Genomic DNA, 14,150 nt, shown 5'->3' on the forward strand with positions numbered 1-14,150 from the left:
CACCGAACCGGCACGAAAATGGCTGACGTATCCAGTGTAGTCTTACCGCTTCGAAAAAAAATATTTCCTTGTAATGGCGCAAATTACTGAATGACAAAGATATGTATGTATATTAGTGTAGAGTTATAAATCATTTGATCCAAATAGTTACGTTTGAAACCGAAACATAGAATAAGTTTAGAATATTTTAATTGACCGAAACTGCGAATAATAAACCATGGCACAATGTCACCAGTGTAAGTCATTCTTACTAAATTTAAAAATACGAAATATATAAATACACAAAATATAACACCTCAGCACCTCTTAATACAAAGAAATATGAGCATATTAGTCAAAAAAGAAAAAAAAACAATATTTAAAACTGCTGCTTGCGAAAAATTGCGCATCCGCCGGGAACTTCCACAGGAAACTCGCAACATCGTTGGATTTCTGTAATGACATGGCTGGTAGAGATGAAACATGAGTGAGCGGAGCTTATATGCACTCGCTCAGTTTGACGACCTTGTTGCTATGCCAGCGTCATAGAGCGTGCTTTTGAACAAAATCACCTGCAATTACGTAAAATAGTATTATGACATGTCTTTAAAGTTTGTGGTGCTGAATTCTAAAGGTAGGTCCTCTTTTTTTGTGTAACGAGGAAATCTACTGTCAAATGGTCATATTAGATTGATATTTAAAAAACAATCACAAACCTGTGTATTTCCCGTGAGTGTTGACGAGGCGCCATCTTGTTTGGGCTTTAGGAACAAAGTTTGTGACAAGTTTGTTTTCCCTAGCAATTATTTTGAAAACGTCAAAAGCATAAGATGGCTACGTCGTGTCATATTTCCTATGAACTTTGCCATGGTCACCTCACTTTCCTTAAAAACACTCGACGAAAGAATTCGCGACTTGGAGAAGAAAAAGCGAATGGTTGCGAGAAACTCGGAGTACCTCGGCCGTGTCAGGTAAGACCAACGATTTTTGTTGTCAAATAACGTTTAAGGAATTATTACGTTAAGGACAGAAATTATAGATTATCAATCTCGCGAATGTATATTTTCGCTCGTATTATTTTCAAAGGTTATGGTACGATTCATAATCCATTTCAATAGATTTACATGGTATAGAGTACGGAAAGCCAGTATTTGTAACTAAATCTCTCAGTACTCTTCACAAGTATTTATCTTAAGCTTAAAGGGGCAGACTTTTTAACTTTGCAACTCAGTAACCACTTGAACACAAGGGGGATGAATTACGATGTGAATCACGAAGATCCATATGTAATGGTAATCTTCACTCATGGGTTTACAAGACATATTTCAGGAATTCAGAAAAAATTTAAAGGATGAAAAAATATGGGCTTTTACGATGACAAGTTTTCGGTGTAAATTATTCAGTTCAATTCTGGATCATGGATGAAACGAAATTGTTCATCCCCAAATCAGAGAGGTCAGATGTATATCTCAACTATTTGAGGCAAACATTACATTCATATTAGAAACAGTTAGCTTTGCGTAGGATACGTTTGAAATTGTTTGTATTTTTTCAGTAATGTAATACATATGTGTTGAACATAATTACATTATATATTTGTTATGGTTAACGTATTTGATTTGATCTTTTAGGCTGTTGTGAAAAAAGTCTTGACACGACTGGAAAAGATCACCCTTGCCTATCGAAGGTGTGTGTTTATGGTACTAGATAACAGACATTTCATTTTAAATGTTTCTTTAATCCATTTCCCTACATACATTTTCACAAAATGAAAAATACTAAAGTAACATTTGCAAATGGATTTGAACAGCCGGTAAACTAAATCAGCTCAACTTTACACCTGTGTGAAATTGCAACCAAACTGACCCCTTGATTTTACAATGTGTAATTGCTGCAAGGTTATGTCATGTGATATAACTAAACTTCATTTATCATGATCTTTATGTCAGGCTGTTCACTTACCGGTTGCGTAACTTTGGCAAACAGGATGTACATACCATGGCACGAAATAACATAAAGGATGATTAGTCTCTTTGGAAGTCATTTAACCACATAATGGAAAACTTTAAGAACAATATATGTATTCAGAGTGATACTGTAGTTTGCTGGGATGTATAATTTTCACTGACGATCTTTTCTGTTAGTTCGACGTGTTGGATGAATAAATGAAGTGCAAGGAAAATGACATTTGTTTTTATTTCAGGAAAGCCGAAGACGAGGACTCTATGAATATAGTAGTCAAAGAAACAAGGAGACTATATCCTGATCAGTAGGAACATGTGAGGGTAATTTCTACTCACCTGCCTGTCATTATAAATGATAATGATTTAATTAATAGTTACGAGAATGTGAAACATACAGCTTTTTCGGGAAATGACTGCGTGTCTACATAAATGCTAGTTGCCGTGTGTTAAAGGGACACATTACTGGAGTATATCATCATTTGCTGCCAACGTTTCATCTTCATAGCCACGTTCAGACAGTTCGATGTGTAACATTCTGCGTGACTGTTTCTCTCTCGCATTAAGACTTTGGTGAGTTTACTATACTATATATTTTTTACCCTTTGTCGTAGATTTTGTCTCAGTTGTATTGGATTTGAAATCAGTATTGTGAAGGTGACTTGCGACTTTGTATACCTTGCTCTCTCTACTAATAATACAAAATGTGAATGTTTTAGACTTGTCTTTGTTCCGTTTTGCTGGTTTACAAGGGGTTTCCCACACCTTTTGTCACAGTGAGACCCTAACAGTGTGTAGACGCGTCAGTAGAATATCATGTCGGTTTGCCTTGAATGAGGATCGTTAATTTAGATCACCGACATTGTAGTGTTTCTTTATGTTTTCTGATTCAGATTAATCATTGGTAATTTGGCATTTTAGAAACAGAAACACAGTATTCGTAGGCAAGCATGATCGTACTTTACCTATAATAGTTCAGGGCAAAGGTGTACTTTTCCACAATCTACATAGATACAGGCTAGGGTGAACTCTGGCAGACCTCCATGCAGCTGGTTGTAAAGCTCGTTTGTTACTTATTAACCAAGAAGATGCGAGTGAGAACTTGTCTGAGAAACAAGATACTGGATCGACGCCTCAGGCTTAATTGGTTTATGCATATACGTGTAGATGAAACAAATGCCGTTCATATCATAATCATTATCACGGTATTCCAGTGGCAGTGGAAAGCCAAAGGCAGTATAATACAGAGACAATGACGCCAGTATTACCATAATATCAACAACGGGCAAGTCTCCAAACTTAGATCTAAACTGAATACTTACGCGAAGAAAGTGTTTGCACAAAAAACTTGAGATGCAGTCTGAGGTAATAGACCTGCGTTAGCACCCCATAATGTGTATAAGAGAAGTTCCCATGAAGTCTCTCCTAATACCTGGGTCAACATATACAGGAAAGGTTCATGTTGTTGCAGTACCTTCCAGAGCTCTGTCAAAATTTAGCAGGTCTAAATATTGACCTCCACCGAAGACTATGTTGTCAAACACTGGATTGATTGGATTGGGTCGTTAATGTACAATTCCTTTTTGAAAACTGATTATGTTCTTTGAGGCTTTTAACTAACAATAAATGACTGCAATTCTTTCTTTGTTCGCACAGATTTTCGGCACCCTCTTCACCTACGTATTCATCGTGATCCAGTTTAAACCGTTTAATTCAACGGTTGGAATTCAGCACAATGTAACAGTTACGACAGCATGACATGACCAACTCGTCTATGACTTCAACCGAATACGTTTGCAGTTTTGGTTATGTTGTTGCTATGGAAATATGGAACACTGTTTCGAGTAAAACTCTTAGAATCGCTCCCGAACAAAGTATTACTAGGCTTTCTGGCGTCTGTGTACAATTGCATTTGATTTAAACTCAGCGTGTTTTACCTAATGACTATTTAAATTCACCTGTAATGTTTGGACATCGTCTGTATGTAAACATTGCCTCGCTGGGTACCCGATGCATATGAACAGTAGTTTTATAGCCTTTTATGTCGAGATCCGTCAGTGTAATGTGGTAGAAAGACCCGAAGGTGTTGTAGGGATGAGAAATTATGGAAATGATGGGTCATGTTGCATTGTTGCTGTGTTAAATATGCTTCACTGTATAAACCTCTAGGTGTACGAGATTTGTGCATTTGGAGCGTCAAAATATGTATTTCGACCATCAAATAGAAGGTATAATGAATATATTTTCACCACTTTACCAATAATATATACCCGAAAAAAAGGATATTTTGGACCTCACTTTTCAGAACCAACTTATTTTTCGCCATTATCAATATCTTATCTGTATTATCTGTGATATAAGCAGTAATAGACACTTTTTCCGTTACAATATTCTATTTTAGCTATCAGACAAAGCTAATATATCTATAAATGGCCATTTAAAGAACATTTACCCTCCTTCTACATACTCGTAAGCCCAGAAACTTCAAAGGAAATCGAAACATTTCACATTTTTTCAAAACGTATCTTTGTGGTTTGAAGTTACGGCTACATTTTTCGAAAAGCGCTGAAGTGATGGCGTCAATCCAACTAAGGCCCATGCATGCAGCAAAGGTATGGTGTCTGGCTGTCTCTAGTCTGGTTGTATATTGTATTGTTTTGTATATTTTTTAAGATTTAATTACTTCATATCAATTTATGTATGTGATAGTTTAGTTCTTTTACTGTTCTCCGTTGACAGATGTTTATAATTTACCTTTAATGAGTAATTATATATTTATATATTATTATATTATTTTAACTCTTCATACATGCTGCTTACGTATTTCAAGATATATTACCTAAGACTGACCTTATCTCTGCCTCATCCCTCAAGAACTGGGACCATTAAAGAGGTTCATATTAAACGTATCTTTGTGCTGCGTGTGGCTTTGTGCAGCTGTGAATGTTTCTCGAGATGTTACCATGGAACAGTTGATATTATTTATGATGCTTTTAGTTTAAACCAGCATCTGTTATAACATGCTATGACATGAAAATCGTTTCACCTTTGTTTGCACAACGTCTGACGCTAGAACCAGTCATCTTTTATTCCAACAAAACCATATTAAGAAAAAGTAACAAGTCAAGGCAAGGGATTAATATCTCCATTGATTCAATGGGGTGGAAGGAAAACAAAAGTTATGATGACACTTACATGCCTAACGTACTGAAACAGTCAGATGGTGAACTAAACAGAATGCATGTAGCACCCTTCGTGGTTAACGAATCTGACGCAAGGCTGCAAAAATCTGCTGTAAAATCCTCAAATTCCTTTAAAATCTGAGGCAAGGTGAATACATGGAGACCAAAAGACTTTGCCCAGGTTATGTTATCTCTTCGAGGGTTTATCATCTCAAGCATTTTCCGACTTAGAAACTACAAAAAGTCGATACAGTATAACTGACAGTGTGAGGACAAATATCAAAACATTGGTTGTGAAGAAACGCAAGGAGTAAAGGACTGTCAGAGCACATTGTAAATATGGTCGGCAAATACGTCATTGAACAAACTGCTTAAAGCGATATTTCTCAAGACGTAAATGAAAAGGGCGGGTAAACTCAAACATAGCCTTGTTTGACTCATGTTAAACTGAAATGCCGACGAGTATGCTCCATGTATTTAGCTGTGTCATCATTTGTCCCATTAACCATCATCTTGATAGGAAGGAGCAAGATAACCCCTGAAACGCCGATAAAGGACATACAGATGTTATCGGATAACATGTCATGTATTCATGTTTGTCCATACTCTCAGCGCCCCTCAAGAACCTGATGAATCCAGCAAGTCACACATTTGCTGAGAAAGGTTTCAAGGTATGTTAGTTAATGCAAATATGTCCCATGAATGCCAAGAGTAAAGATACGGTTTGATCAGCAATGTCACCTCTGTCTATTGTGACAGACATCATGACGACCACATTGACCAGATTCATGATACGGTCTGAATAGCATATCGATTGTTTTAGGGTGAAATGTGAATACTGGAAAAGGTTTCCTTGACCGTAGGTAGTTAGTTAGTATGGGTGGGCTTCTTTGTCAGATTTCAAGAACACCATGAACGTGATGGGAAAATGCAGATGCTCTTTTGATCACAATTCTCATTTCTGCGTAATCAGCCGATATGACTCCACAGCTGACATAAACAGTTGATAAGTCAGCTTTACATTTGTGACATTGTCACAAAGCGCCTCTCAGCGCCACGACGTCCTAAACCACGTTGTAAAGCAAATTTTAATTTTTTGTGCTGTTCCACAACGACCTCCTAACTTTACACCACATCATAAACAACCGAACTGTTAAGCGAGAGCGAATATTAGAATATAGAATAGATAGAACCCAAATATGGGCGTCAGGCCTACTTGTTCTCGGCGTTTAATATATAATGTGCTTACCCCCTTGTAATATTAGCGATTTGAAGCTATGCTCGTTTGTTAAACAACTTTTATCCCAAGTTGAACACAATTCTGAGATTTAATCCGCAATTGGTAAAAGTATGAGTATTCGCTATCTTAATTTCAATTTATTCGATTCCCATTGTTTTTTACTGATGAAGTTTAAATTAATTTGAAATGCTGTCTTCAAGAAGGGAATTATGGTTTCTTGGTGATTCATGGTTGGTATACCTATGTTCAAGTTATGTCAACCTTCTTGTGTATTACAAAATTGTCATGTTTCTAGCCTTTAATTTTCAATATTTCAAAGCAGTCTCCATAGGTATGCATACAGAACCTACCTCATGACTCCAGTCAGCAACCCAGGAAGTGAAAAACAGGAGAAACATACATGCCGCTACACTACTACAAGAAACCCAGTAGAGAGGGCTTTTGAACTGTGCAAATCTAGATTCAAGTAAATATTGGGAGGTTTTATGTCTTACTTCAATCTGTGTTATTCCCTCGTGTAATTACCAATACCTGTGCTATGCGCATGCAAGGGTTCATTGCCGTCTGTGAATACAAACATAGTTGTAATAAATCTGTGTGTGTGAGAGTCTTCACAAATCAACTGGATGCCTGCTGGTTAGTCCAGAGAAGAGCATCAAAATTATTGTTGCCTGTATGCAACTTTACAATTTGGCAATATTACTGAGGTTCCCTGAGGCAGATGTTCTGTGTGAGACTGCTGACCAGACATGGTCAGCACTTAATCTGATGACTACAACACCGATGGATATAAAGTCAGGAGAAATCTTATCAACACAAGGTTTCAGCACACATAACCAGCAAGTGATCCATCTCTCCAAGTGTAATGTCCACATGTCCTGTCTGAAGTAGTGCCAGTTAGCAGGATTAAGAGGGTTAAGTACTCCTCACTGCCTAGTCAGTACAGTAATTATGGTGGACACACCACATTCTGTGTCATTTAACAAATCGTAATCTTTTTATTGTTTCACGTTTTAAGTAAATAGTTCAATTCCAAGTGTTATGCAGGGGGGTTTAGGCTTAGAACACAGGTCAGCTCTAGCCCTCAGCCCAAAGGTTGTACCGACTCCCTGTGGCCACCCTTGTTGTGATTAATTTTGTGACTTCGGACTCTCTGCTGATCTAATTCCCCACGAGCAGACCATCACGCCAGTTCGAATAGGGGTTTCACAAGGAACCTTTCTAGAACCAGAGATCTTTATCATAATAGTAGCAAGTTTTACAAAATCCTGTACCACTTCATGGCAACACTTGTAAATATCCCATTACGTGTATTTTCTATGTGGTGTTTATGAAAATATGTTGTTTACGTATATATGTTTTACCCAAATATGTGAAAAAGTTTATCAGCCCAAGTAAACACATGTTTTAATCTGTATCGAAACGGCGAGCTCTAGAATTAAAGAAATTGTCATCCATATATACTTGTTCTCTCTGTCTTCCAACTTCTAAATATTCCACTCACCCAAAGCATGGTCAAAGTTTATCCATACCATGCCCATAGCTTGTGCAGCCCAAAGTCTGTGGAATTGTTAACAATGTCACTATAAATTGCGAAGAGTTATAGCTCTTGATTATTTTAATTTCTGGCATGTTGTCACGCCTGTGGTAGTTCCACACTGCTTTCTGTACTCTGGCAGTTATTATTATTCTTGTTGAGAATCTGAGTCAAATCAGTGGTGACTGCTCTAAGTATGCTTAGGTTAAAATTGTCTTGCATCTTCAAAACAAAGAAATGAGTCTCCCCAGTATTTTCCAAAGAGAAATGTTTTTTTTCAGCTTCATCAGCAAGAAATGAACACTGTCAAAGAAAGCACTGTTTTGTCATTTGTGGTGTTAAATGTGTTAAATGCTGAAAACATTTCATACAGTAACTTTGACATGAATTTTGAATTTGATTAAACTGCATGTTTCACTGACTTTAATACACATGTACATGGACAGCATGAAGAAAGTCTCAACACTGCCAGGTGTTCCACACCTCTTAAAATACCTTCAATAGCACAGGCTTGAATTAAACGCAGAAAATAGGAGATCGTGGCTCAATAGCCATTATTATAGATATATATGGTTTGAGTTTCTTGGTTTAATTAATTAATTTCATTAATGATGTCTGGTGTTACTCAAACTCAAAATGTTTCAAGACACATTGTAAAAATAGTTTGCCAATCACTCACTAGTTTGTGTAAAAGATTTAGGCCGGACTTAGGTTTTATGGTGATTTATGTAGATTGTAGAGTTTCGTGTCACATGTCGTTTGATCAATTGAACTTACTTTGTGGTGATATCTTTCCAGATCTTCTTCTTTACATTGTTGGTGACCGTATTTGTAAGGCTTGAATACAGTGTTTCAAAATTCCATCTAGGTCCGCGGTGGATAAATTTGTCTCTTTTCAGAGATCGAATCGTAGATAATGTTTTCCCTTTTAATGTTAATGTCGTCTACCTTTCCGAGGGGTGGGGGGAACAGCTGATATTAAGAATTACGAATCTTGCCGGATAGACAGATAGTGTTATTTACTATAAAATCATCAGAATTAGAAACTAACGATGGAATCTTGAAGTGAAACATACTTTCCTTGAAGTGAAACATACTCTCAAATGTTTGTAATCACCATACTTACCATATGAGTCTTTTAATTAATTTGTATTTAGTGTCCGACTTTTCACCGATGAAATTTATACAGGTGCACTCCCGTTTCTGCTTTGATTACAAAGGCGTTGCTGTGCAAATTCAGACATCGCAAATCATAAATACATCCTTACTTTAAGAAGAGTTTACAATCAATTATTATGTTAGGATATCCTAAAGTAGGTTGTACTAGCTAGTACGTCGTAGCGCTAAGAGGCTTTCGGTGAAACTGCATCCGGGAGAACATATCCCAGTATGAAACTTGTGGATTAGATGACTGAAAATCTATAATCGCCCAAGGAAACGCCTGTTGTGGAATGCATTGTTGGCATGTTACGATCTCTATAAAGAAAGACACGTATTGAGCCTCAAAAAAGCATACACTGAGAACAGGTTCTACACCTGAAATCAACCTTCCAAGACCTTAACGAGTACCCACCCCATCTAGTCAGCAACACCATCACCAAGACCCTGAAAGAAACTCCCAAGTCAACTAAACCAGAACCTTCCCCCATCAGAATTAACATACCATACCATGACCAGATAAGTCATCGCATCAGCCGTCTCATCAAGAAAACAACAGGAATAGACGTCACCTTCCGTAGCGACACCAACCCGAAAACGCTACTATCAGCTAATGGACGTGGGCCAACAACACCTAAATGGAACAACCCAGCAGGATGCATCTACCAGATCCAATGCAGTTGTAAAGAGACATATATTGGTGAAACTGGTCGACCACTGGCTATCAGGTTAAAAGAACACAAAACATCAGTTAAAAATTTGGATCAGAAGTCTGCTGTATGTGAACACATCATGCACAACCCCAATCACAAGATTGTTTGGGACAACACCAGGACATTAGTTAGGAACGCCAATGACTTAAAAAGACGGAAGCTCCTAGAAGCCATTGCAATCAAGCGGAACAATCCCTCAATCAACAGAGACGGAGGTGTTTACTTACCCAGTGCATGGAACCACCTTATCCTCAGTGACTAATCTTTATCCAAACATCTTTACCTGTAACTCGTTAACCTAATCAACACAAGCCTGCACACCAATCAGTTGAAGCCTGTACATAATTTGAAGCCTGTACATCTATCAATCGAAGCCTGTACATCAATTAATAGAAACCTGTATATCTTGTTACCCATTGTTATCAGTCTACTGTTATGTGTATATATACTGCAACCCTTTAGTTTTACCCTCACTTCACCTGAAGAAGAGACTAGAATCTGTCTCGAAACGTTGTGACCTTGTATAATAAAGAAGTTGAACCATAAAGCACTTTTAGTTTGATTCCTCCAACTTCTAAATGCCTTTGAAACAACTGAAACAACTTACACTGTAAGTAAGATCAGTAGTCAGTGTTTCTCACATTCTGCTGCCTCCAACAATCGTTAAAATTAATATTTACATACGCTATGTACTTACTAATTCATCTTATGCATTCTGATTCTCTCTCTCTCTCGCTTGTATTTGAGGTGTCTGCCTCGGGTATTTGTTTCAACAAATTGGGCAGAACATACAGAGGATGAGTTCATAATGGCCATTAGAAGATCCATCTGCGTAATAAAAAGCTAGATTGTTCTAGCAGTAATTCAGGCTGACTGACACTGAACTACTAACCAGATAACAGTGATTGCTATTCCAAGACCTCAGTTTATGTTTACAGAGTGATAAAATTGTGCCTGAGTGATTAATCACTTCAGATCAAGCAATTTATCAACCGCCCATGAAATGTTTTGTTTAATGACAGCCCATGTAATGACCGTCAATCACGTTGATTGACATATCGGCTCGCTTCGCCTATTTCCATTTCCAACCGTTTGTGGAAGTAATGTACATGCGGTATTCTGTATGGAGTATTGTTTCGACATTGAGACCATCACTCCAAACCCTGAAGACATGGTCTACACAACATACATTTAGTATCCAGTCTATGAAAGATGTCTAAGGTTTCCCCACCTACCGATCGTTCATCCAGTGACACTGATGATGTACAGGACACAGTGACAATTATCCAGAAATTGATAGCATTGTCAGGGTTATCGTGGGACTATCAGAAGTCGAAGTCAACCAAATGGTGCAATGTTTCAGTGGTTGCTTCAAGGATGTATTCAAGTTTAGTTTTCATATTTCTTACTCTGAATTTTATCCAGATGATACCATACTATATGGAAGCGGGGACATTCAAAGAGACGAGTCTTACCATATCAAATACAATCGCACTTTTCTTATGTCTAACCTACTGGGCTCTCAGTACCGGCATCCACAGCAAGGTTCGTTTATTCAGCGGGCGTCTTCGTGAAACACGGGTGAAGTTTAACAGTTCTGTTTCAGCCACTAGATTGAGGCAGAGAGTGGAGAGGGCGTGTGTATGTCTTGTGATCTTTGCAGCATGTTCCTGTGTTGGTAGTGGTGTAGTCCTGAGGACAATGGGTGACACATCCAGCGATTGGTACTGGCCTTCACTTGTATTGTCGTCGATAATTGGTGGCGTTACCTCTCTGGTAAACCATTCGTTATTGCTGCTGTTCTTATCCATCTCCCTCCTTCTTACTTATGAGTATGATAATTGCACGCTGAGACTGTCAAGGGCTGCTGAAGGATCCATCAAAGAAGAGGATATTGAGGACATTCGAGGCTACCATGCATCCTTAACAGATCTGGTGGAACATGTGTGTTCCCTCATGTCCAGACACGTGGCTGCTGGCTACGTCAGCTCCTTCCTCATTGTATGCTTCTGCCTGTACAGCATCATCAACGACGAGAAATCCATTGCAAAGATTGGTATTGCTGCAGCTTCTCTGTATATATCTATTTTGCATCTCATCGCCCTCACCTACATTGGTGTCAGATTACACGAAGCGGTAAGTGTTGAAATTCATAGACGACGAAATGAAATCCTGTTTTCAGACTGCTGCAGTTATAATGCTGATTATTGATTATCATTGTTTTTTTCCACTGGACAATTCTGGTTAACAATTTCAGTAGTTAATTATCTATTCATATTGACATGGCGACGTTCAACCTCTGAGCTACCCATGGAAATCAACGGTTTTTACTACAACGTTTGCTTACAGGCACACCGACCTCTGAATCTTCTCCTGGACATGACAGGGAAATATATGCCTGATAGAGTTATTGGACTGGTAAGAAAACATCATATCAAACTCAGTGACACTTTAACTGTACCTATACATAAAAATACATGTAATTTTTGTATTAGAAACTGAGGAACTAGCATAGATTGAGTATATCAAATATTATTTATTTTATTGGAATAAGTATTCACGAGAAATTTCCGTTTGTGAACCCTGTATTTCAAGTGTTTCAGTTGATTAAATAGATTACTGTGGTATATGTACGTTAGGAAGTACAGCTGTCTTTCATATTCGTTATACCTACACATACTTCGGCGATACACTCTGCCAAATGTATTTCTTGTGTTTATGTAACCAGCACAACGGAAGTATTTCCAGTCACTATCAATTTCTCAGCGTTTATACTCAACTTTCTGAATGCACATGTGAAATGTTGTTACTCAACGTGACATGTATATGTTGTGTTTGTCTCTATCATGTTGTTTTCTTATAATCTGTACACCCAGCTGCAGGTCACACTGTTTGCCAACAAGTTGTCTCAACGTCAGATCGGAATCAGTGCTTTAGGACTAATGACCATCACGAAGGACACTATCCTAACGGTAGGTTGAATATATATTGCTGGTAGATGAACTGCGACGTTCATATTTTCCGAAATGGTATACGAAAATCAAAGATTGTTTTGATAAGTAGAAGATATGAAAATATGAGTGTACGCCTTCTTAAAACTGTTTAACGTTTGTTTCCTTTGTAACGTGGTGTTACTATAGGTGTGCAGACACATCAGTAGACTATCGTGTCAGTATGCCTTTAACGACGATTGTTAATTTAGGTCACCAACATTGTAGTTTTTTCTGTTTTTTTTCTGCCTCAGATTAATCGTCGGTATTTGGCATTTTAGAAAAGAAATACAGTACTCAGACTCAATCATGACCGTACTTTACCTATAATAGTTCAGGGAAAAGGTGCATTTCATCACAAAATATATGGGGACAGGTCGAACTCGAACCGATCTCCATGCAACTCGGTTCTAAAGCCATTACATATTAACCAAGAAGATCCGAATAAAAACTTCTCTTCAGCAACTTATGCTTGTCCCGAGAAACGGCATACTGGATCGACGCGTTAGGCTTAATTGGTTTATACATATTGTTATGTGTAGATGAAACAAATGCCGTTCCATCATTATCACGGTATTCCTGTGGCAGTGGAAAGTCAAAGGAAGTATAATACAGAGACATTGACGCTAGTCTCACACTAACATCAACAACGGGCATGTCTCCAAAATTACATCTAAGTTGAATACTTACGGGAAGAATGATTTGCACACAGAATCTTGAGATGCAGTGTCAGATAACATTCAGAACACGACAAATTCTCCAGAAGCCTCTCCTAATACTAGGGTAAAAATACAGGGGAAAGGTTCAAAACGTTGCATTACCTTCCAGAGCTCTGTCTAAATATAGCAGGTGTAAATATTGACCGCCACCGACTATCCACGAGGACAGTGTATAACGCTTTGAACACACCATATAAGATTGTCACATAACAAAAGCATCACAATTGCGAGATCGGATATCGTACATAAATGTCAATCACTCAAATGATTGGATTGTATCGCTAATATGCAAACCGTTTTAAAACTGATGTTCTTTGAGGCTTTTAACTGAACAATAAATGACTGATTTTCTTTCTTTGTTCACACAGATCATCGGCACCCTCCTCACCTACGTTTTCATCGTGATCCAGTTTAAACCACAATCAATGGTTGGAGTTCAATGCAGTGGAAACTCTACGGCAGCATAACTTGACCTACTCGTATTTGACTTGACGTGCACGCTTTGTTATGGGTATTTTGGTGAAGGTTGTAATGTGCTGACTTTGTTTCCATGGAAATATGGAACATTAATTAGATAGAGTAAAACTGTTAGAATCGATCGCTAACAACGTATTTGCTAGGCGTTCAGGCGTCTGTGTATGATTGTGTTTGATTTGAACTCAACGTGTTTT

The 14,150-nt window shown here is 37.9% G+C and overlaps 1 protein-coding gene across 1 annotated transcript; it reads left to right on the forward strand.

The window, feature by feature from the left end:
- The first annotated feature begins 11,210 nt into the window (after positions 1 to 11,210).
- LOC137260892 (gustatory receptor for sugar taste 64a-like) lies at positions 11,211 to 13,946 on the forward strand. The gene is made up of 4 exons (XM_067798435.1): positions 11,211 to 11,906; positions 12,120 to 12,188; positions 12,653 to 12,742; positions 13,848 to 13,946. The coding sequence occupies exons 1-4, from the start codon at positions 11,211 to 11,213 to the stop codon at positions 13,944 to 13,946; spliced, it is 954 nt and encodes a 317-aa protein (XP_067654536.1).
- The last annotated feature ends 204 nt before the right edge of the window (positions 13,947 to 14,150 follow it).

This window comes from Haliotis asinina, chromosome 14 (genome assembly GCF_037392515.1).
Source record: "Haliotis asinina isolate JCU_RB_2024 chromosome 14, JCU_Hal_asi_v2, whole genome shotgun sequence".
Lineage (NCBI taxonomy): Eukaryota > Metazoa > Mollusca > Gastropoda > Lepetellida > Haliotidae > Haliotis > Haliotis asinina.

Coding starts and splice junctions, on each gene's coding strand:
- LOC137260892 (XM_067798435.1), top strand. CDS start 11,211: ATGGAAGCGGGGACATTCAAAGAGACGAGTCTTACCATATCAAATACA. Junction 12,189..12,652: donor CTGATAGAGTTATTGGACTG/GTAAGAAAACAT, acceptor ACCCAGCTGCAG/GTCACACTGTTTGCCAACAA. Junction 12,743..13,847: donor CGAAGGACACTATCCTAACG/GTAGGTTGAATA, acceptor TTGTTCACACAG/ATCATCGGCACCCTCCTCAC.